Source organism: Nerophis lumbriciformis, linkage group LG20, assembly GCF_033978685.3.
Source record: "Nerophis lumbriciformis linkage group LG20, RoL_Nlum_v2.1, whole genome shotgun sequence".
NCBI lineage: Eukaryota > Metazoa > Chordata > Actinopteri > Syngnathiformes > Syngnathidae > Nerophis > Nerophis lumbriciformis.
This window is the reverse complement of record NC_084567.2, coordinates 19260682-19284838: the sequence shown is the minus strand read 5'-3', so window position 1 is coordinate 19284838 and position 24157 is coordinate 19260682. Positions and strand designations below refer to the sequence as shown.

General features: G+C 39.8%; 1 protein-coding gene and 1 long non-coding RNA gene across 2 annotated transcripts in view; one reads left to right on the top strand and one right to left on the bottom strand.

The window, feature by feature from the left end:
• The window catches only part of LOC133619512 (uncharacterized), a 141166-nt gene that overhangs the window by 102159 nt on the left and 14850 nt on the right, over positions 1-24157 (top strand). The window lies entirely within an intron of this gene.
• The window catches only part of nr6a1a (nuclear receptor subfamily 6, group A, member 1a), a 267283-nt gene continuing 251361 nt past the window's right edge, over positions 8236-24157 (bottom strand). Inside the window, exons 8-10 of the mRNA XM_061980571.1 lie at positions 15386-15507; positions 15141-15293; positions 8236-8430 (exon numbers count right to left, since the gene is read on the bottom strand). Coding sequence (XP_061836555.1) covers positions 8300-8430; positions 15141-15293; positions 15386-15507 — 406 coding nt within the window. The 3' untranslated portion in view covers positions 8236-8299. The remainder of the gene's footprint in view (positions 8431-15140; positions 15294-15385; positions 15508-24157) is intronic.

Below are 24157 nucleotides of genomic sequence, written 5' to 3'. Positions count from 1 at the left end.
AAGAGAAAAACATGACAGCTTCATTTCGTGTGTTCACAGTAAACCCCAGTGTGTAAATCAATGTACTCCCTGAGACGTCCATGTGTACTCTCCTGTGAAACAGGCATCACTGGGCTCGGACGTTACAACGGCGGCAAAATACGAATATGACATTAAGGGGAAAATATTTCAAACGGAGCAGTGGAGGTGTTCGTCTTGACTGGCGTTACGTACAGAATAAATTAAGCATTCTCCAAAGCTGTCTGCTGACGATGTTGATATCTTTATCAATAAGTTAAGCGGCAACAGTAGTCCAAACCCAGTGATAAAAGCGCAGGAGTCTGTGGTCGCGTGCCACGCTGTCAGGGTCACTCCACTGCACGTCAGCGCTCGGAGATGTCAGCGTGACCGCCGGTACATTCCACCATTGATAATCGATGGGATACGATAGCAGCCGCGGCGATAACGCTGTCGTTACCTCAGATGGCAAACTGGTGAACAGCAATCATGTCATTAAACAAAAAAAAAAAACATCAACAAAGAGGGCAAAAGAACAGAAGGCATAGTATAATTAGGGGTGTAACGGTATTCCAAATCACATTTTTCAAAACATTCCTTTAGGTACAAAAACGTATCGATTTCCCACAATGTGCTTTTGGCTAGCAATAAAGCCAAGGAGAAACCTGAGTTTGAAAACACTCTTCCGTCGCTAAAGTGTTCTAGTCGAGATGGAGAACCTTGCAACAAAATGGGAGTATTAAAATGCGGACCTTGTTTTGTTTGGTTAGTTTAGTACATTGTTTTTAACCCTGGTTGGGCAGCCAAAAAATGTGTCTCTCAGCCGTGGTCGGAGCGGTACTCAGTTGTAATACACTTTTTCACCACTTGTGGCAGTAATGACAATATTAAATAAAGTCATAGATAAGTTTCTGAAGCGCAAGAATTATGACTAAAAAGGTGAAGCTGTAGTTTTATTTGTACCTTAACTTTATTGATCGTTTGACTAAGAAACTAATTATTTATTATTAATTTAGATTAAATTTATAGCAGCACTGCGCAGTTGTATGTCAGTTTAATTTCCATCAGTCATTTATTTTGCAGTATATTTGATTGGTATTTAATTTATTTAGTAAGGTGACTAATTCAGTGGTAGTATTTGAGTGTGTCCCAGGCCCTTAGGTAGTGGAAAAGGTGGGCCCCAAGGTCCAGAAGGTTGAGAACCCCTGGTTTAGTATATTCAGTACCACAGTTTTCAGTGGACCTTTCGGTTTTCATACACAGTCTTGGTTATTGTAAAGCCAAACTTTGATGGACATTTTTAAAAACATGTTTTAGACCAGGAGCTTTTCTAACCTGTAACCTGTTTTGAAACAGTTTCATTGTAATTATTTTACCAAATAGTTCCTTTAGTTACAAAAACCTATCGATTTCCCACAATGTGCTTTTGGCAAGCAATAATGCCAAGGGGAAACTTGAGTTTGAAAACACTCTTCCGTTTGAATCGAGAATCGATTCTGATTTGGAAATTGTGTTAAATGGGGAATTGCTTCTGAATGGAATCGTCACCCGAGCAATCAGAATCGTATTGAATTGAGATCTGAATCGATTCATAATTTTCGAAAATCGATCGAAAATTATTTTTTTGGATAAGAATCAATTTTTAAAAATACTTTTTCAGACCATCTCCTTGCTTTTTTTTCTAACCATTGAAAAAATGTCATTATAATTATTGTACCAAATAATGCATTGGTTTGAATCGAAAATCGTGTTGAACTGAGAATCAATTCAGAATCAAATCGTCACCCTAAGGAATCGTGATCGTTTTGAATAGATTCTGAATCGATTAATTATTTTCAAAAATTGATTGGAAATAAATGTAAAAAGGTAAAACATTTTCTTAATGAGAATTAAAAAAAAAATTTTTTTAGGCCATCTCCATGCAAGCAGAAGGAGGTTTTCTAACTTGTTTTGAAAAAGTTATTTTTAATTATTATTATTGCATCAAAAATCCTTTTGAATCTTCAGCCCTTGAATCGGAGTCGGATCGAATCTTTAGGTGCCCAAAGATTCACATTTGTATTAACGTCATATTCTTGGGTGTCTGGAATCAATGGGAAAAATTATGCTTTTTTTGTACGAATTTGTCTTTGTCCGACCTTTTGGAACGTATTACTAAACAAAATCAGCGGTATTACATATATTTTCCAACAAAACTTTGCTTTTTTTAATAGGTTTTAAAAAATCAGTCTGTGATTGTGGCGTGCCGTTACACCCCATCTAATTCGACATTTTCACGGACATTCTTTCATCTTTGGTATTGAAGTCACGACATCAGGGCGGCAGAAGAGAACAAAACAAAGTATTAAACGTATTTGTAATGGGGGAAAAAAGCTGCCGGCTGTGGGATAATACGCCTGTCGCCTGAGAAAGGACTCAAAAGTATTTGGTGTGTTTCCCGCCGAAAGGTGAGGGGAAATTCAAGTTCAAGCCTGAGAGGTGACTGAGATTAGCAACAAACGAAGAGAAAACCAATAAATTAGACAAAAACAAAACAATTGAGCGATATGTAGTGTAAAATGATGTCAAAGAGGTAGTTTCAGCGCATACATTGCAAATGGCGTTTCCCTGGCGTAGAAAAACAAAGCGGACAAGAAGGAAACTCCTGAGAACATGGCAGTGAGGTAGCGATGGTTGACTCCTTCAAGCTGGTTAGCAGAGGGAAGGCAACGATTCCCCGTCTGATCAAATCCGACACGTTCCACGTGGAGTTACGAGTAACTTCAGGGCAGGGGTGTCCAAAGTACGGCTAGGAGGGGCGGCCATTTTGTATTAGCCCAAAATACAATTGAAAAAAAAAAACGTGTTTACATTGGGTGAAAACTGTCAAGTGTTTCAGTATGCGACTTTTGGACACCCCTCTTTGCATTTGACCTAAAACAACCATCACGGAGACCTTTTTTTTTTAATCACAATTGTACAAATCCCCACCATTACATTTCTTTTGAGTATTTTACTATTTTTATTTGATTTTTATTTCACTGACTAAAGTCAACACTGCTGTGCGACTCTAGCAGGGAGGAAAGGACAGAAACTTAACCCATAAGAACCCGCGTCACCGTCACGTTAAAATGCGCTAAAAAGTTGTGCTTGATTAAGTTCCTGTCATGTGACAGTCACGTGCCTATCCAAGGATAGTCCCTAAAATGGTGTTTCAGTAAGCTTGTTTATTACCTACCTTTATATTTTACCATTTGAGCTCATTTTAAATCCATGTAACAATTGTAATGCTTTAATAAAGTGTCAAATATTTAGATTCAACTGTTCTTGCTACTTTCACACATTTATAGAAAACAAGCTAGGAAAAATCGCTATCCAAAAAAAGGCAGTGTGTCAGGTAAGCTAGCTCATTGACAAAAGCTTATTTTTACCATTAAAGCTTATTTTAAATATGTGTACTATTTGTAAAGCTTTAAAAAGGTGTTAAATATTACAATTCAACTGTTTTTACTATATTCTGTCATGAATTCATAGAAAATAAGCTAGGAAAAAAATCGCAATCACCAAAACGGCAGTGTGTCAGGGAAGCCAGCTTTCTAACACGCTTATATTTTGTCATTAAAGCTCATTTTAAATCCGTATAACAATTGTAATGCTTTAATAAAGTGGCAAATATTCAAATTCAACCAATTTTTACTGTATTTTGTTTATGAATTCATAGAAAACAAGCTAGGAAACAATCGCTACTACCAAAACAACAGTCTCTTAGCTCATTAACACAAGCTTAAACTTCGCCATTAAAGCTAATTTTAAACCCATCGGTTGTAATGCTTTGATAGGGTGTCAGATATTACAAGTCAACTAACTGTTCTATTTCATCAATGAATTGATAGAACACAAGCTCGGAAGAAATCGCTATCACCAAAATGGCAGTTTGTCAGGTAAGCTATCATTCTAACACACCCTTTTATTTTGCTATTAAAGCTCATTTTAAATCTGTGTAACAACTGTATTGCTTTAATAAGATGTCAAATATTAAAATTCAACCATTCTCACTGTATTTCTTTTATGAATTCATACAAATCAAGCTAGGAAAAATTGCTACAGTATCACCAAAATGGCAGTGTCTCAGGTAAGCTATCTTTCTAACACACGCATATATATTACCATTAAAGCTCGTTTTAAATCCGTGTAACAATTGTAATGCTTTAATAAGGTGCCAAATATTAAAATTCAACTGTTCTTACAACTTTCATGAGTTTATAGAAAACAAGCTAGGAAAAAAATCGCTGTCACCATAACGGCAGTGCGTCAGATAAAACAAAAGCTTATATTTTGCCATTAAAGCTCAATGTATTAATTGTAATGCTTTAATAGGGCGTCAGATATGACAAGTTAACTGTTCTTATATTTATTGAATGAGCTAATAGAAAACAAGCTATCAGTCTTTTAGCATTGCAACTACTATGCTATTAATTTCACAGTTTTGCTTATTTTTGACTAACGTGTTCTTTTCTTCAGTTTAAAGTACCTTTTTAGTACAGTAGATCCCTCCTATTTGCGGTTCAACATTCACAACCCCCAAATAGTTGTCTCTGATTTAAACTGTAAATATTGTTTCTAATGGTAGTGTAAATGGAAATAGGTGCTCTCTCACAATTCAATTCACTCAATGTTTTCCAGCAATTAAATGCTTTGACAAGACTGTATGCTTGCAACATCAGTGTGTAAAACTGAAGTTAAAATGTGTTCAATAATTTTCAGGGCTTTTTTACGGGTGTGTTCATTATTGTTGCCCCCCAACAATAGTCTTAGAATGTAATAAATAGCAAATAGCAGGAGTCTACTGTAAGAAATACATTTGCCATAAAAGCAAACTGTAACATTTATGTGACATCACAGGGGTTCCGGAAACAAATAAATAATTTCCTATGAACCGCAATTCACTGTCTTCTGAATCGATTTACAATTTTCAATGATCTATTTTTAAAAAGCAGTTTTAGGCGAATTGCGCTAACTCGCTGGACGTATAAAAGAGGAGCTTTTGTAAACCTGTAACCTGTTTTGAGAAGGTTTGATTATAATATAGGTGAAACTCCAAAAATTAGAATATCGTGCAGAGGTTAATTTATTCTAGCAATTAGATTTACAAGGTAAATTCCGGACTATAAGCTGCTATTTTTTTGCTGCGGTTTATAAAACCGGTGCAGCTAACTTGTGGATTTCTCTTCGCTGACTGCCATAATGCAAGTACCGGTAGTTTTTTTTTGTTGTTGAAAAAAAACAAGTTCTTTTTGTTTGTGCTATGGCGCCATATTTTAGGCAAGTTTGCTAATTGCAGATGCTGCATTGCCGTTTTGTTTAGACTGAGCTTTGAACCGGATGTACAAGTGCTGTTTTGTTTTCTAGCTGTCCACAGCGTAACTACTCATATGGATTCTTCATCACTCCATGCAACGTTTGTAAGTTTTACAATATAACTACAACAATTCGTACTTACTAAACCATCCCATGTGTGATGTCTGTAGGACTGTTTTCATGCATATTTGTACGTGCTATCGTAATGTAATGACGCTTGCGTCGTTAGCATTTGCAAATGTGCTAACGCGTTCCCAAGTGTCTGTTAGTATTATTAACTTACAATTGCATTCTTTTTGTATTGTTTCAGTTTCACAAATTCCTCAGTAAATTCACCAAAACGTCAGAGGAGTTATTGAGTCTGTTTAGCTGATTGGTGAGCTAGCTTCCGCAGCTAGTGAGTCCATGGCGATTACTTCTGTTTTGTTTGATCAGCTGTTTGAAAACAATTAAGGTATGTAAATAAACATTTAGAGAATATTTCTGTGTAAATAACTAATTTCACAATGTATATATCTGCAGCTTATAGTCCAGTGCAGCTAATATATGGAAAACAAATTTTGTGGGTGCAACTTATTTATTGGTGCGCTCTATCGTCGGGAAAATATGGTATATGACATAAGCTCATAACATGCAACTGAAGATATTTCTAGACTTCTTTTGATATTGTTTTGATGATTATGGCTTACAGCTTATGAAAACCTTGAATTGAAAATGTCAGAAAATGTTGGGTTTTCAAAAATTGTAAGCCATATTCATTAAAATGATCAATAGAAGCTTGATATATTTCACTCTGTATGTAATGAGGTTATATCACATATTAGTTTGACATTTGAAGTTGAACCGCTACTGTTAATGGACTTTTACACCATATTCAAACTTTTTGAGTTTCCCCTGTATATTTACCAAATATTGCGAGAATCGGTAAGTGATTCTGAATTGACCCGTGAGATGTTTTCAAATTGTCCATGGATGTTCTTATTCATATAAAAAAGTCTTCCACTTTATACTGGAGGCATAATTGGGTCTGGGTTCTTATGGGTTAACGCCGGTCGGTAGCATGGAACATAGCATATCAAATACCACAAAAGAGTCCAAGATGTCGCATGAAAGTTTTGTCTGACATCGCATCTCCTGAGTAGCACTTTCACGAGTCGCCGTGCACAACGGGAATGCATTTTAAATCAAGTCAACAAATGTCGGGAATGAGGACTCATCCTCATGCCAAGAAAAACAAAAAGAATACAGGAAGTATAACAAAAACCCAAAACATTCACAAGAACTACATAGGTACATGAAAAGGCATAAAAATCAAAAGATGAAAGGAGGCTAATGAACGTTGGAAAGAGAAACACCGAGCAGATAAATTCTGGCCGAGTGTTTCTCTTTCAAACTGGGCGCGCGGGCGGCGCAAATCAAGTGAAAAGGGAAAACATCTTTTGTCTACAGAGGACCTACTATGTCCTGTCCTACGTCTACCAACACAACAAGCACTTGAGCGCGGTCTCTGAGTAACTCCTGAATGCAGTACTTAACACTCACTTTATACCCTGTTTCCATCCAGGCCGGGCGGGCCTGAGCGCGGAACACAGCGGGTGGGCCGTGGCTCACAGTCTCTGAACCTCACCGTCCGTGTGCAAAAACTAGAGTCCTTGCAATGACTGCATTTTTGTCTGCATTTCTAATGGTTGCACATCACCAAGTGGATCATAAAAACAAAAACAAAAACTTGAGGAATCAAAGACAATACTTTGACGTCGTCGTCTCGTAGTCCAAAGATAAAGGACCATGTTCTACAACAATGTGCATATTTGTCACAGAGAGCAAGCACCAGAGGTCAAGTCACCAAAAATGCATCAATCTCACCCAGCTGATTATCTGCTGACATTACAGTACTCGCTTCGTCCGTGGAGTCAGCGCTCCCGATTAAAACTCACAACCCGAGACAGCGTTCAGGTCAGGTCTCACCTAAATCTGCTTCTCGGTCTGTGCAAAAGCATGATTGGACCTGGCGGGACCTGATAAAAAAAAAAAAAGTTTAAAAAAAAGTCCGACATCCCCGTGTCTCGACTAGGCCATGACGGTCGATATGAGCTAGCTAGCCCAGAACCACGCCTGCTGAATGTAAACACGCGCGCAGGTTTAGCAGCATTCCCCCGGGGGACGTCTGGCTAGGTCTCCCTCTGACGGAGACTGATTCGTTTCTTATCCCCGATCCTTCAACGACAAGATTTTTGTTTTAGTCGTGCCCGTAAAAGGGCATTTGGAGGGGGGGAAAAAACAAAAAAACAAAAAGCATTGCATAACACTTTGGTCAAAAACAATACAACAAACCTAGATACCCTCCCATACCCTTGCAATAAAACCTTACATCCCCAGTCTACGATTGTAAAAAATACCCGTATACTCCTTTTTCCGAGGATCGCAAAGATCCAAACAGCCGTCACCTTAACTCGTGGAATGTTACACTGACAAGACCGCCTCCCGTAAGCGGAATGTCCAAAAAGTCCAAGCAGATAAAGTCGCTGGATTTTCTACGTTCAGTGTCGTAAAAACACCGTGACCGAGGCATCCACTGGGATTTTGTGTTAGACTGGGCAACTCTTCATCAACACCACAAAAATAGCAACAACATCTTCCTGAGGTAGTCTAAAACACTCGCGTCTATCCGCCCCCGTCTGAATAAAATAAACTCTTTTTTTTCTTCTTCAAGTCTAGCTCTAGCAATGGCAACACTGACACGTCGAGCAAAACTGGATACACACTTGTAAACTCCAAAGACCAATGCATCTACGAGCATTTGTTTTGTACAGAAGCATGTGCACAGTGTAAATCAGCATACATTCAGCTCTGTCGTGTAATAAATAGAACAAAGAAAACAAACTAGCTGCTTGTCACATTCACAAGGAGGGGCGACCGGTCCCTCGCCGTAGGGGGGTGGGGGGGTGTGGGGTCAGGGCGGCCTCTAGTTTCCCGAGGAGGCGGTCACGCAGGGTGACGGGCCAGTCCTGTAGCTGGTCAGGCTTGATTTGCAGGAGTGCAAGACTGCTTTGAACAAGAGAGGGAGCTGCTCAAGTGGGACGTTGACCAGCTTCCCTGCAAACACACACACACACACACACACACACACACACACACACACACACACACACACACACACACACACACACACACACACACACACACACACACACACACACACCACACACACACACACACACGTGTCAGAGGCGTGTTGGCTGACCTTTCACTTAAGGCGGGAACAGACGGGGAACAAGCGAGCGAAGGGTTTTAGTTGGCCATAACGGTGTTCCCCTTGCTTTTTAAAGTAACAACAAGTACCTTAAATTCCAGACTCTAAGCCGCTACTTTTTATCCTACGCTTTGAACCCTTTGGCTTATAAAACGGTGCGCCTGATTTATAGATTTTTCTTAGCTGGCGGTCAAAATGCAAAAAGTTTTCATTAAACACTTGCAAAGACACTGAAATGGTGTGTTTATTTTTGTGCCATGGCGCCATCTTTTGGGCGAAGTCGCTCACTGCAGGTGCTGCCGGATGAATGGCTAAAGTGTTTCCTGCTGTTTAAAGCTTTGAACCGGAAGTACAAGTGCCGTTCCGTCTTCTAATCGTCCATAGTGCTTCCACTCGTATGGATTCTTCATTCATCCAAGCAACGTTTGTAAGTTTTACTGTACAACTAAAACAATTCGTACTTACTAAACCGTCCCATGTGTGATGTCTGTAGGAGTGTTTTCATGCATATTTGTAAGTGCTATCATGTGTTATCATCATTTGCATTAGCTAACATGTTTACTAGTGTCTGTGTTAGTATTATGAACCTACAATGGCATTCTTTTTGTATTGTTTCAGTTTCACAAATTCCTCAGTAAATTCACCAAAAGGTCACAGTGGAGTTATTGAGTCTGTTTAGCTGATTGGAGACATAGCTTCCGCAGCTAGTGGGTCCATGACGATGACTTATGTTTTGTTTGATCAGCCATTGTACTGCTGCGTTATAGACAATTAAAGTATGTAAATAAACATTTACAAAATATTTATGTGTAAATTACTAATTTCACAACGTATATATAAATAAATATATATATATATATATATATATATATATATATATATATATATATTTATATATATATATATATATATATATATATACATATATATATATATATATATATATATATATATATATACAAACCCCGTTTCCATATGAGTTGGGAAATTGTGTTAGATGTAAATATAAACGGAATACAATGATTTGCAAATCCTTTTCAACCCATATTCAATTGAATGCACTACAAAGACAAGATATTTGATGTTCAAACTCATAAACTAAATTTTTTTTTTGCAAATAATATCCATCCATCCAATAATAATTAACTTAGAATTTCATGGCTGCAACACGTGCCAAAGTCGTTGGGAAAGGGCATGTTCACCACTGTGTTACATGGCCTTTCCTTTTAACAACACTCAGTAAACGATTGGGAACTGAGGAAACTAATTGTTGAAGCTTTGAAAGTGGAATTCTTTCCCATTCTTGTTTTATGTAGAGCTTCGGTCGTTCAACAGTCCGGGGTCTCCGCTGTCGTATTTTACGCTTCATAATGCGCCACACATTTTCGATGGGAGACAGGTCTGGACTGTAGGCGGGCCAGGAAAGTACCCACACTCTTTTTTTACAAAGCCACGCTGTTGTAACATGTGCTGAATGTGGCTTGGCATTGTCTTGCTGAAATAAGCAGGGGCGTCCATGAAAAAGACGGTGCTTAGATGGCAGCATATGTTGTTCCAAAACCTGTATGTACCTTTCAGCATTAATGGTGCCTTCACAGATGTGTAAGTTACCCATGCCTTGGGAACTAAAGCACCCCCATACCATCACAGATGCTGGCTTTTGAACTTTGCGTCGATAACAGTCTGGATGGTTCGCTTCCCCTTTGGTCCGGAGGACACGATGTCGAATATTTCCAAAAACAATTTGAAATGTGGACTCGTCAGACCACAGAACACTTTTCCACTTTGCATCAGACCATCTTAGATGATCTCGGGCCCAGAGAAGCCGGGGGCGTTTCTGGATGTTGTTGATAAATGGCTTTCGCTTTGCATAGTAGAGCTTTAACTTGCACTTACAGATGTAGCGACCAACTGTATTTAGTGACAGTGGTTTTCTGAAGTGTTCCTGAGCCCATGTGGTGATATCCTTTAGAGATTGATGTCGGTTTTTGATACAGTGCCGTCTGAGGGATCGAAGGTCACGGTCATTCAATGTTGGTTTACGGCCATGCCACTTACGTGGAGTGATTTCTCCAGATTCTCTGAACCTTTTAATGATATGATGGACCGTAGATGTTGAAATCCCTAAATTTCTTGCAATTGCACTTTGAGAAACGTTGTGCTTAAACTGTTTGACTATTTGCTCACACAGTTGTGGACAAAGGGGTGTACCTCGCCCCATCCTTTCTTGTGAAAGACTGAGCATTTTTTGGGAAGCTGTTTTTTATACCCAATCATGGCACCCACCTGTTCCCAGTTAGCCTGCACACCTGTGGAATGTTCCAAATAAGTGTTTGATGAGCATTCTTCAACTTTATCAGTATTTATTGCCACCTTTCCCAACTTCTTTGTCACATGTTGCTGGCATCAAATTCTAAAGTTAATGATTATTTGCAAAAAAAAATGTTTATCAGTTTGAACATCAAATATGTTGCCTTTGTAGCATATTCAACTGAATATGGGTTGAAAATGATTTGCAAATCATTGTATTCCGTTTATATTTATATCTAACACAATTTCTCAACTCATATGGAAACGGGGTTTGTATATAATCCTGGCACACGTGCCAGTGCAGCTAATATGGATGTTTTTTTCTAGAATTTAGTTGGTGCGGCTTATACACCAGTGCGCTTTATAGTCCAGAAAACCTTCTTTTTGGCCTGATGTTGATTTGTTAGTCGATAATCAGTCCGGAATCTATGGCGTCATTGAATAAGGCTTGCCACAAATAAAGACATGTTCATAATATGTAGTACTATACACTGGTCACTAGGTGTCAGTAACGTCACATGGATGTAGATTTTAATTTTCCTAAGGGAACTCTCCTGAAGGAATCAATAAAGTAATATCTATCTATCTATCTATCTAGATAAGGGATGTAACTATATGAAACTGTCATCACGGTAATCGGGACTAGTGATGGGTTCTGAATGTATAGGCATTGACCGAATTCCGTCGGTATTACCGAGTATCGATTCACGCAAAATAATTCACGGTGCCATATTTCGATACCGATGTTGCACGTGACGTCACGTCCGGCTGCAGACGAAACAGCGGCTCTCATAAACAACCAGTGAAGCAGCACTCAGGGCGGACTCAGCCAAACTCCCTCTAAGTAATGTTTTCATCATGTTGGGCTTTCAGTTAACGTTCATCCGGTTACGTGGACTCGTGTTTGGTAGTACTGAGAATTAAGCAGCACGGAGCAACGATTCTCAAACTGTGGTACACGGGCTCCATCTAGTGGTACGCCAAAGAATCACTTAATTGAATGATAAGTGTGTTATTTTCTTGTTTCTGTTCAAACTGTAATACCGTATTTTTCGGACTATAAAGCGCACCTAAAATTATTTCATTTTCTCAAAACTCAACAGTGCGCCTTATAACCCGGTGCGCCTAATGTACGGAATCATTTTGGTTTATGCTTACCAACCTCGAAGCTATTTTATTTGGTACATTGTGAAATGATAAGTGTGACCAGTAGATGGCAGTCACACATAAGAGATACGTGTAGACTGCAATATGATGGCAGTCACACATACAGTAAGAGATATGACTCTTATTATATGTTATGTTATATGTTCCGTTGAGAATATAGAACATTACACACGGCGCTCAAAAATCTATCAAAATGTTTTAGTACGACTTTGGTAAGCTATGAAGCCGCAACACTTGATGGATTGTACTGTGCTTCAACATACGAGTATTATTATGGTGTGTGTAAAAGGTAAGACATATTATCTGACGTTTTGTTACGCAATATACTGCAAAAGCAACTTTTCTTACCTTCTGGTACCTGCTGATCTGTATAAGTCCTGAAAATTTGTGCGCATCCGCCTTTGTAGTCCGTGCCGACTCTGTAGTAAATGAGCTTCTTCTTTTTCTCTACCTTCTTGTTATGGGACATTCATCCTCCGCTGTTGCCATCCATCCATCCATCCATTTTCTACCGCTTGTCCCTTTCGGGGTCGCGGGGGGTGCTGGAGCCTATCTCAGCTGCATTCGAGCGGAAGGCGGGGTACACCCTGGACAAGTCGTCACTTCATCGCAGGGCCAACACAGATAGACGGACAACATTCACACTCACATTCACACACTAGGGCCAATTTAGTGTTGCCAATCAACCTATCCCCAGGTGCATGTCTTTGGAGGTGGGAGGAAGCCGGAGTACCCGGAGGGAACCCACGCAGTCACGGGGAGAACATGCAAACTCCACACAGAAAGATCCCAAGCCCGGGATTGAACTCAGGACCTTCTTATTGTGAGGCACATGCACTAACCCCTGTACCACCGTGCTGCCCTCTGCTGTTGCCATTTATAATATAAAGTAGTGTACATTTCTTACTTATATCTGTCAGTAACATATACTGTATATACAAACCCCGTTTCCATATGAGTTGGGAAATTGTGTTAGATGTAAATATAAACGGAATACAATGATTTGCAAATCCTTTTCAACCCATATTCAGTTGAATATGCTACAAAGACAACTTATTTGATGTTCAAACTGATAAACATTTTTTTTTTGCAAATAATCATTAGCTTTAGAATTTGATGCCAGCAACACGTGACAAAGAAGTTGGGAAAGGTGGCAATAAATACTGATAAAGTTGAGGAATGCTCATCAAACACTTATTTGGAACATCCCACAGGTGAACAGGCAAATTGGGAACAGGTGGGTGCCATGATTGGGTATAAAAGTAGATTCCATGAAATGCTCAGTCATTCACAAACAAGGATGGGGCGAGGGTCACCACTTTGTCAACAAATGCGTGACGAAATTGTTGAACAGTTTAAGAAAAACCTTTCTCAACCAGCTATTGCAAGAAATTCAGGGATTTCACCATCTACGGTCAGTAATATCATCAAAGGGTTCAGAGAATCTGGAGAAATCACTGCACGTAAGCAGCTAAGCCCGTGACCTTCGATCCCTCAGGCTGTACTGCATCAACAAGCGACATCAGTGTGTACAGGATATCACCACATGGACTCAGGAACACTTCAGAAACCCACTGTCAGTAACTACAGTTTTTTCGCTGCATCTTTAAGTGCAAGTTAAAACTCTCCTATGCAAGGCGAAAACCGTTTATCAACAACACCCAGAAACGCCGTCGGCTTCGCTGGGCCTGAGCTCATCTAAGATGGACTGATACAAAGTGGAAAAGTGTTCTGTGGTCTGACGAGTCCACATTTCAAATTGTTTTTGGAAACTGTGGACGTCGTGTCCTCCGGACCAAAGAGGAAAAGAACCATCCGGATTTTTATAGGCGCAAAGTTGAAAAGCCAGCATCTGTGATGGTATGGGGGTGTATTAGTGCCCAAGACATGGGTAACTTACACATCTGTGAAGGCGCCATTAATGCTTAAAGGTACATACAGGTTTTGGAGCACCATATGTTGCCATCCAAGCAACGTTACCATGGACACCCCTGCTTATTTCAGCAAGACAATGCCAAGCCACGTGTTACATCAACATGGCTTCATAGTAAAAGACTGCGGGTACTAGACTGGCCTGCCTGTAGTCCAGACCTGTCTCCCATTGAAAATGTGTGGCGCATTATGAAGCCTAAAATACCATAACGGAGACCCCCGGACTGTTGAACAACTTAAGCTGTACATCAAACAAGAATGGGAATGAATTCCACCTGAGGAGCTTAAAAGTGTTGTTAAAAGGAAAGGCCATGTAACACAGTGGTGAACATGCCCTTTCTCAACTACGTTGGCACGTGTTGCAGCCATGAAATTCTAAGTTGATTATTATTTGCCAAAACAAAATAAAGTTTATGAGTTTGAACATCAAATATCTTGTCTTTGTAGTGCATTCAATTGAATATGGGTTGAAAAGGATTTGCAAATCATTGTATTCCGTTTATATTTACATCTAACACAATTTCCCAACTCATATGGAAACGGGGTTTGTATATATATAACATACCGGTGTAGTGAGTTTACATTATTCACCCAAGGAACTTTAGTTATTAGAGAGTTCCGGTTGGACAGTTTTTCACGGGACACATTTCCGGCGTTGTTGTTGCACTAGTGAGCCACGGATAGGAAGATGCTGCTCCGTTATTGATTTAAGTAAAGTCTGAATGTCATTACAACAGTTAGCTCCATCTTTTGACACTCCTTCCACTCCTGTCCCTGCACGCTACACCGTTACAACAAAGATGACGGAGAAAAGACGCTACCGAAATTGAGCCACGTAAATAAGACCGCCCACAAAACGGCGCATGCTGAAGCGACTGTCAGAAAGCGGCTTGAAGATGATCTGTAAAACATCATCTACGCAACATTTTGACCATTGAACCACCATTACATGTTATGTAGACCACAAGGAGATGTTTTAAATTTAGAAAATAAATAAATAATATGACCCCTTTAATGCGCCCTAATGCATCCTTTGTATGAAAATAGACCTGACTAGAACCGCTCATCGGCAGTGCGCCTTATAATCCGGTGCACCCTATGGTCTGGAAAATACGGTACATGATTTTCAAGCTGCTAGCCTTACCTGCTATACAGCGGATCTCTGGCAGACACATCATGATCTCAGGGAAGCGCTTGGGCTGGTGCGTGTACTTATACTCAGTATAATCCTGGCACACGTACCAGTAGCGCTTGTTCAGCTGCTCAAGCTGAGAGATGTTGGACAGTCCTCTGATATCTGCAGACGTGCAAGAACCAGGCACTGTGACCAAGACTACACGGTGGTAAACAAAACATGCATTTTGAAAAGAGTGAGTTGACTTCGGGCACCTTGATTTAGGAAGTTGATGGCTTTCATGCAGGCGTACTCTTCATTGCTGATCTTCAACTGGTGGAACTTACGAAACAGATATATGAGCCTCTCCATCACCTCCATGCCGTCCTCGCTGAAACTGAGAGAACACACACAGTCCAGTCAGGCCTTGTTCCACAAGCTGCTTCTAATACAACAAGTTGAGGTTTATTTATTTTAATGAGGACAGTACATATTAATCAATGTGTCAGCAGAAATTATCTGCAACATAAATATGCGGGAATTAGCACAAAAGATACATTATAACTGTTGTTCTAAGTTCATAACAACAAAGAGCTACTGCTGTTAGAGGGAAAACTTTTTGTGCCTTTTTTTTAAACAAAAATGTGCATGTTTTTTATTTTTTAAGTTCCTGTGTTCTCTCGAAATGAGCTGCTTCTATGAAAAACTCTACCAGTTGCGTAATTCGATAGGTGTGTCTTCTCCATTGACGCTACCACATAAAAAAAAGGATAGGTTAAGTTTCGGAACACCAATTTAGATATCAAAAAACACAACCACTGTAGAACGGCTATTACCTCTTCATCATGTAGAGGTAGCACAAGTATTTTTAGCCATCAAATAATTCTCCAACTAACGCTCGGTATTGCCGTCGTTACTCGGAGCACACACAACCTTTTGTTTCCATTGAAATTGTTATTGCTGTTTAAACGGTGATGAAAAGGAAAATGTAGGTTGCTATTATATATAATGTTAACTTCCTCTTGTTGTAATCGTCTACATTCTTACAGGTCACAAATGGTAAATGGGTTATACTTGTATAGCGCTGTTGTACCTTCAAGGTACTTAAAGCGCTTTGACACTATTTCCACATTCACCCATTCACACACACATTCACACACTGATGGCGGGAGCTGCCATGCAAGGCGCTAACCACGACCCATCAGGAGCAAGGGTGAAGTTTCTTGCTCGGGTAAAAGCTCGGGATGGAACCAGGAACCCTCAGGTTGCTGGCACGGGCACTCTCCCAACAGCGCCACGCCGTCCCCATGACACTAGGACAGTAATATACCGTATTTTCCGGACTGTAGAGCACACTGGGATATATGCCGCACTCACTAAATTTGAGAAAAATATTAGCCATATATTAGCTGCACCAAACAATAAGCCGCAAATATATACGTTGTGAAATGAGTTATTTACACAAATATTTTATAAATGTTTATTTACATCCCTTAGTTGTTTCCAAATGGTATCTATGGCTGATCAAACAAAACAGAAGTCATCGTCATGGACCCACTAGTTGCGGAAGCTAGCTCTCCAATCAGCTAAACCGACTCAATAACTCCACGGTGACGTGTTGGTGAATTTACTGAGGAATTTGTCAAACTGAAACTATACAAAAAGAATGCCATTGTAAGTTAATAATACTAACACAGACACTCGTAGACGTGTTAGCGTATTAGCTAATGCTAACGGCGCTAGCGTCATTACATTACAATAGCACGTGCAAATATGCACGAAAACACTCCTACAGACGTCACACATGAAATGGTTTAGTAAGTAAGAATTGTTTTAGTTATATTGTAAAACTTACAAACGTTGTTTGGAGTGATGAATGAAGACTCTATACGAGTAGAAACTCTATGGACAGCTACAAGACGGAATGGCACTTATACTTCCGGTTTAAAGCACTAAACAGAAAGAAATACTGTGGACGTTCACCCTGCAGTGAGCAAACTCGTCCAAAAGATGGCGCCATGGCACAAAAAATAACACGTCTTTTCAGTGTCCCTGCTTGTGATTAATGAAAACTATCTGTTGAACACAAACCTTATGGCCGTCCATCCATCCATCCATTTCCTACCGCTTATTCCCTTTGGGGTCGCGGGGGGCGCTGGAGCCTATCTCAGCTGCATTCGGGCGGAAGGCGGTGTACACCCTGACAAGTCGCCACCTCATCACAGGGCCAACACAGATAGACAGACAACATTCACACTCACATTCACACACTAGGGCTAATTTAGTGTTGCCAATCAACCTATCCCCAGGTGCATGTCTTTGGAGGTGGGAGGAAGCCGGAGTACCCGGAGGGAACCCACGCAGTCACGGGCAGAACATGCAAACTCCACACAGAAAGATCCCGAGCCCGGGATTGAACCCAGGACTATTCAGGACCTTCGTATTGTGAGGCAGACGCACTAACCCCTCTGCCACCGTGCTGCCTTATGGCCGTTAGCGAAGAAAAGTCCATTAATTAGGTGCACCGTTCAAAGCGTAGGGAAAAGTCGTGGCTTATAGTCCAGAATTTCCGGCACTTTAAAATAATGACTTGTAGCGCAAATCCACTCCAAATCTACACGAGGTAGCTCACTTTGATGGTAATTTACCTCGAAAAAAACTTTTAGTAGTGTTAGGTAGCTTATTTTGACGGCTGGTTCATTTCGACAGAACAGCATTTCAAGCACTGTTTTTAAAGTACCAGAAATGGCACTGGCATCGGTTAAAATGTAAACCACATAGACTTTTCTTAGCAAATTCCCGACTAAATATTGCCACATTTCCCTAGATTAAAAGTTACATAAATACATTGAAGAAAAATAGCAACAAAGACTTACAGTAGAAAATAGAATAACAACCCCACTAAACATCTTTTATACACTTTAAACTTCGCTACTGTATTGTATTGTAAATGCATCGGTAACCTGTGAAAGAATTTGAAATGGAAATACTTGGGGGAAAAAACGTGAAAAATCATTAAATTCTAATTAACACAATTAAAATGATGGCCCAAAACAGCAATTTAGCGAGCTCTTTCTCGGGCGTCCTGGGTTGGTCACATGACCAAAAGTCCTAAATGTTTCTGTCACTTTGGTGTGCCGCCATGAGTAAGGTTCCTTCTAAACTTACTGTGCTTCAGAGAAGGAACCATTCATTCAACGCAGTGCAAACATTATCGCTTCTCTCCAGTTCACATCCTTTAGGAGTCGCCAGCATAAATCACACATTCACTCCTAAAAGAGCAGAAATACTAACTGAGGCCTCAAATCTGCGCCGTATATTACACACAATCGTGTCACGAGGTTAGATAATTCCAGGCTGATTTACACACATGCAAACCCCCACACTTCCTCTCCTACCAACAGATACAGCCACAATCGCATGCCGGATGAACGGCGCTAGCCGCAGCTCACACTGCGGAGTCCTCCTGTTCATGGACCGCTTCACTGGCCCCCATCCAGGTCTACTCCCGTGATAGAAGACTTTATAAACCATTTTAAGATACTGAGCTAACAGACCGGAACGTCTGGCTGTCTACCTTAATTCTCTGTAAAATATTAGTCGGACATTATCCGTAAATCTCAAATCTAACGTTATTCCAAAGATATCCTCGAAAAAAAACAACTGTAGGAGTCAATAACAGGCATCGTAAAACATGTCAATTTAAGGCAGTGGGATAAGTGTTAATGCAGCAACAGTGTTTCCCATACATTTATATACAGGTAAAAGCCAGTAAATTAGAATATTTTGAAAAACTTGATTTATTTCAGTAATTGCATTCAAAAGGTGTAACTTGTACATATATTTATTCATTGCACACAGACTGATGCATTCAAATGTTTATTTCATTTAATTTTGATGATTTGAAGTGGCAACAAATGAAAATCCAAAATTCCGTGTGTCACAAAATTAGAATATTACTTAAGGCTAATACAAAAAAGGGATTTTTAGAAATGTTGGCCAACTGAAAAGTATGAAAATGAAAAATATGAGCATGTACAATACTCAATACTTGGTTGGAGCTCCTTTTGCCTCAATTACTGCGTTAATGCGGCGTGGCATGGAGTCGATGAGTTTCTGGCACTGCTCAGGTGTTATGAGAGCCCAGGTTGCTCTGATAGTGGCCTTCAACTCTTCTGCGTTTTTGGGTCTGGCATTCTGCATCTTCCTTTTCACAATACCCCACAGATTTTCTATGGGGCTAAGGTCAGGGGAGTTGGCGGGCCAATTTAGAACAGAAATACCATGGTCCGTAAACCAGGCACGGGTAGATTTTGCACTGTGTGCAGGCGCCAAGTCCTGTTGGAACTTGAAATCTCCATCTCCATAGAGCAGGTCAGCAGCAGGAAGCATGAAGTGCTCTAAAACTTGCTGGTAGACGGCTGCGTTGACCCTGGATCTCAGGAAACAGAGTGGACCGACACCAGCAGATGACATGGCACCCCAAACCATCACCCAACCATGCAAATTTTGCATTTCCTTTGGAAATCGAGGTCCCAGAGTCTGGAGGAAGACAGGAGAGGCACAGGATCCACGTTGCCTGAAGTCTAGTGTAAAGTTTCCACCATCAGTGATGGTTTGGGGTGCCATGTCATCTGCTGGTGTCGGTCCACTCTGTTTCCTGAGATCCAGGGTCAACGCAGCCGTCTACCAGCAAGTTTTAGAGCACTTCATGCTTCCTGCTGCTGACCTGCTCTATGGAGATGGAGATTTCAAGTTCCAACAGGACTTGGCGCCTGCACACAGCGCAAAATCTACCCGTGCCTGGTTTACGGGCCATGGTATTTCTGTTCTAAATTGGCCCGCCAACTCCCCTGACCTTAGCCCCATAGAAAATCTGTGGGGTATTGTGAAAAGGAAGATGCAGAATGCCAGACCCAAAAACGCAGAAGAGTTGAAGGCCACTATCAGAGCAACCTGGGCTCTCATAACACCTGAGCAGTGCCAGAAACTCATCGACTCCATGCCACGCCGCATTAACGCAGTAATTGAGGCAAAAGGAGCTCCAACCAAGTATTGAGTATTGTACATGCTCATATTTTTCATTTTCATACTTTTCAGTTGGCCAACATTTCTAAACATCCCTTTTTTGTATTAGCCTTAAGTAATATTCTAATTTTGTGACACACGGAATTTTGGATTTTCATTTGTTGCCACTTCAAATCATCAAAATTAAATGAAATAAACATTTGAATGCATCAGTCTGTGTGCAATGAATAAATATAATGTACAAGTTACACCTTTTGAATGCAATTACTGAAATAAATCAAGTTTTTCAAAATATTCTAATTTACTGGCTTTTACCTGTATGTGGCGCTACCTGTTAGGTGGAGGTATGCGTCCTAACTTCGCTTCTTACTGCGGCTGTCGAACTTAAAGCATTAACTCATGCCCATCCATCCATCCATTTTCTACCGCTTATTCCCTTTGGGGTTGCGGGGGGCGCTGGAGCCTATCTCAGCTACAATCGGGCGGAAGGCGGGGTACACCCTGGACAAGTCACCACCTCATCGCAGGGCCAACACAGATAGACAGACAACATTCACACTCACATTCACACACTAGGCCATTCATCACAAAAAAAGTATTGCATTAATCATGTATAAACACAGATTAATAATGCAATTAATTTTGTCCGCACATAAGAGAAGTTAGCATACTTTTAAGACGGCACCAAGTTTCAAAATCCTCAATTTTTAGGTTTAAAAATACAAAATTAGCTAAAAAGCTAGCTTATAACGTTAACTTGTTATGATGGGAAGAGTTAGTATACCTGTAAAATGGAAACATGTCTCAAAACCTATAATTTTTTGGTTTAAATTATCAAAGTGACCTTAAATGCTAGCCAACAATGTTAGTACGATGACATTGGACAGGTTACCATACTTCTAAGATGCTGCCAAGTATCAAAGGCAATGATTTTTTTAGGTTTAAACATTATTTCAGCTGAAAATCTGGCAGAAAACGTAAACATGCTAACATTAATGGGAAGAGTTAATATACTTGCAAGATGTAGACATGTCTCAAAACCTATACATTTTTGGTTTAAATTATCAAAGTGAGCTTAAATGCTAGCCAAAAATGTTAGCATGATAACATTTGACAAGTTAACATACTTCTAAGATACCGCCAAGTATAAAAGGCCATGATTTTTTAGGTTTAAACAAAATTTTAGCTAAAAAGCTGGCAGAAAACGTAAACATGCTAACATTAATGGCAAGAGTTAGTATACTTACAAGATGGAGACATGTCTCAAAACCTATACATTTTTGGTCTAAATGATCAAAGTGATCTTAAATTCTAGCCTAAAATGTTAGCATGATAACATTGGACAGGGTAGCATACTTCTAAGATGCCGCCAAAGGCCATGATTTTTTAGGTTTACGTGAATAAAATCAGTAAAGTCGCTAGCATAAAATATGAGCATGCTAATATTAGCATGATCACATAGGAAACTAATGTACTTCTCAGATGGCGCCAAGTATCAAAAACCAATGATTTTTTAGGTTTAAACATAATGTTTGCTAAAAAGCTGGCTTAAAAACGTAAACATGCTAACATTAATGGGAAGAGTTAATATACTTGCAAGATGGAGACATACCTCAAAACCTATCAATTGTTGGTTTAAATGATCAAAATGAGCTTAAATGCTAGCATAAAATGTTAACATGCTAATGTTAGCATAATATAGGAAAAGTTAGCATACTTAGTTCTAAGATGCCGGCAAGTATCATAGGCTTAAATTTTAGGTTTAAGTGAGTAAAATTGCTAGCATAAAATGTTAGCATGCTAACTCACCGGCAAATTTGGTTTCAAAATACACCTTCCACGATACTTAAGATACAACCCTTGGCAGGTTTTGAGCAAATAAATGACGGGCATTCAAGTAAAACTTTTTAAAAATTGATTGTTTGTTGCTTTGTGGTAAAATATCGGGTCCATTTATCTAAATTAAATTAGGCAAGCGAGTGATTTACTGTGATGAATGTGATTAATCTGATAAGAAATAATTGTTTAACAGCACTATTCTGAACACACCTGGTATATCAGACAATAAAACAATGCAGGGAGTCAACTTAGCGGCATTGTCGCCCAAACTTTTTCCACTAAGGTGCCACAGACTGACTAATCAAAAAATACGGTGCCATTTTTAAGTAACAAAAAATATGGGCAAACGAGATAAAAAAGATAGCATGCTAAAAGTACTATGCTAACAGTTTGCATTAGTGCTATAATACCAAAATATGACACCGAGGTGCATACCTGGTAAATTAGCTAAAACAAAGCTAGCATGCTAATGTTAGCATGCTAAAATGCTAACTGCAACATGTGTCAAGTACCAAAATATATCACTCTGAATGAAGTGTGTACCTGAAGATTTTGTTTAAAATGCTAGCATGCTAACGTTAACATGCATCGAGTACCAATATATGACTGAGGTGTATGCCTACAAAATTAGCGAGGAACGCTAGAATACTAACGTTAGCATGCTAGCAGGTATCATTCGTCAAGAAACAAAATATTTGATGCTAAGGCGTATATCTGCAAAATTTGCAAAAAAAGCTAGCATGCCGTTAAAAAAAAAAAAAAAAAAGCTACGTGCCACACTTTGGACACCCCCTGCAGTAGAGGTAACTACGGGTCCAACAATACAGACGCATTAGGAAACAAGGAGTGATACTGTGTCCCTTCTTACCTCCAACGTGTGTATCACTTTAAGAAAGTACACCTGACCGATTTGACTGTGAAGCACCCAACTGCGTTTAACAGTTTTTTCCTTCGGCTCACAAGTGACAGCTCGTACTTCATGAAGTCGTGACATATAAATACAACTTTGAAAAATAAAACATTCCGAAGTGTGGTATCATTTTGCGCCAAAGCAAGTAAATATTCATCATTTTACCGTCTACTGAGTAGTCGCCTTATTGACCAGATTTACACGCTTCATATTCCTTTCTGCACAGCTATTCATTTCGTAAAAAAACAAAATGATCTTTTCTAACAATTAATTTTGTTTGCAGGTTAAATGTAGTGACTTTTAACATCCACCAGATGGTGCCATTATGAAACACCTACACTATCGATTCAGCCAGCGAGGCGTTATCGAGGTAAATGTACTCATATTGCAGTACAACGGCGTACTGCATTCCCAAGCGGCGTGCAGGTGGAAGACAAATTGTGCAACTTTAAATGTGTCCGACAAAGAGGGCAGTTTGAAGTAGCGCTGGGCGATAACACGATAACATCTGTCACGACAAGACAATCGATATCAATGAAAAATGCGTTCGGTGAAACTTTTTTCGAGTGGAAGTGTGGAAGCGAGGTTGGTTGCATGATCAAAGGCACTCGCTCTCTGGTAACCGAGCGATGCAGGAAGGGATCACGGCTCACCTTTTAGAGCACAGCTGTAACTTCCTGGCACTGAACCTGCAGAAAATAGTTCTTCTCAGGTTTCTGTGTTTACATTTACACACTTTGCACTATTTTCTTACACGCTTTTAATCATTCCTCTTTCATATTAAAGGCCTACTGAAACCCACTACTACCGACCACGCGGTCTGATAGTTTATACATCAATGATGAAATCTTAACATTGCAACACATGCCAATACAGCCGGGTTAGCTTACTAAAGTGCAATTTTAAATTTTGCGCGAAATATCCTGCTGAAAACATTTCGGTATGATGACGCCTGCGCGTGACGTCACGGATTGTAGAGGACATTTTGGGACAGCATGGTGGCCAGCTATTAAGTCATCTGTTTTCATCGCAAAATTCCACAGTATTCTGAACATCTGTGTTGGTGAATCTTTTGCAATTTGTTCAATGAACAATGGAGACAGCAAAGAAGAAAGCTTTAGGTGGGAAGCGGTTTATTGCGGCCGACTGCAGCATCACAAACACAACTGGTGTTTCATTGTTTACATTCCCGAAAGATGACAGTCAAGCTTTACCATTGGCCTGTGAAGAACTGGGACAACAGAGACTCTTACCAGGAGGACTTTGAGTT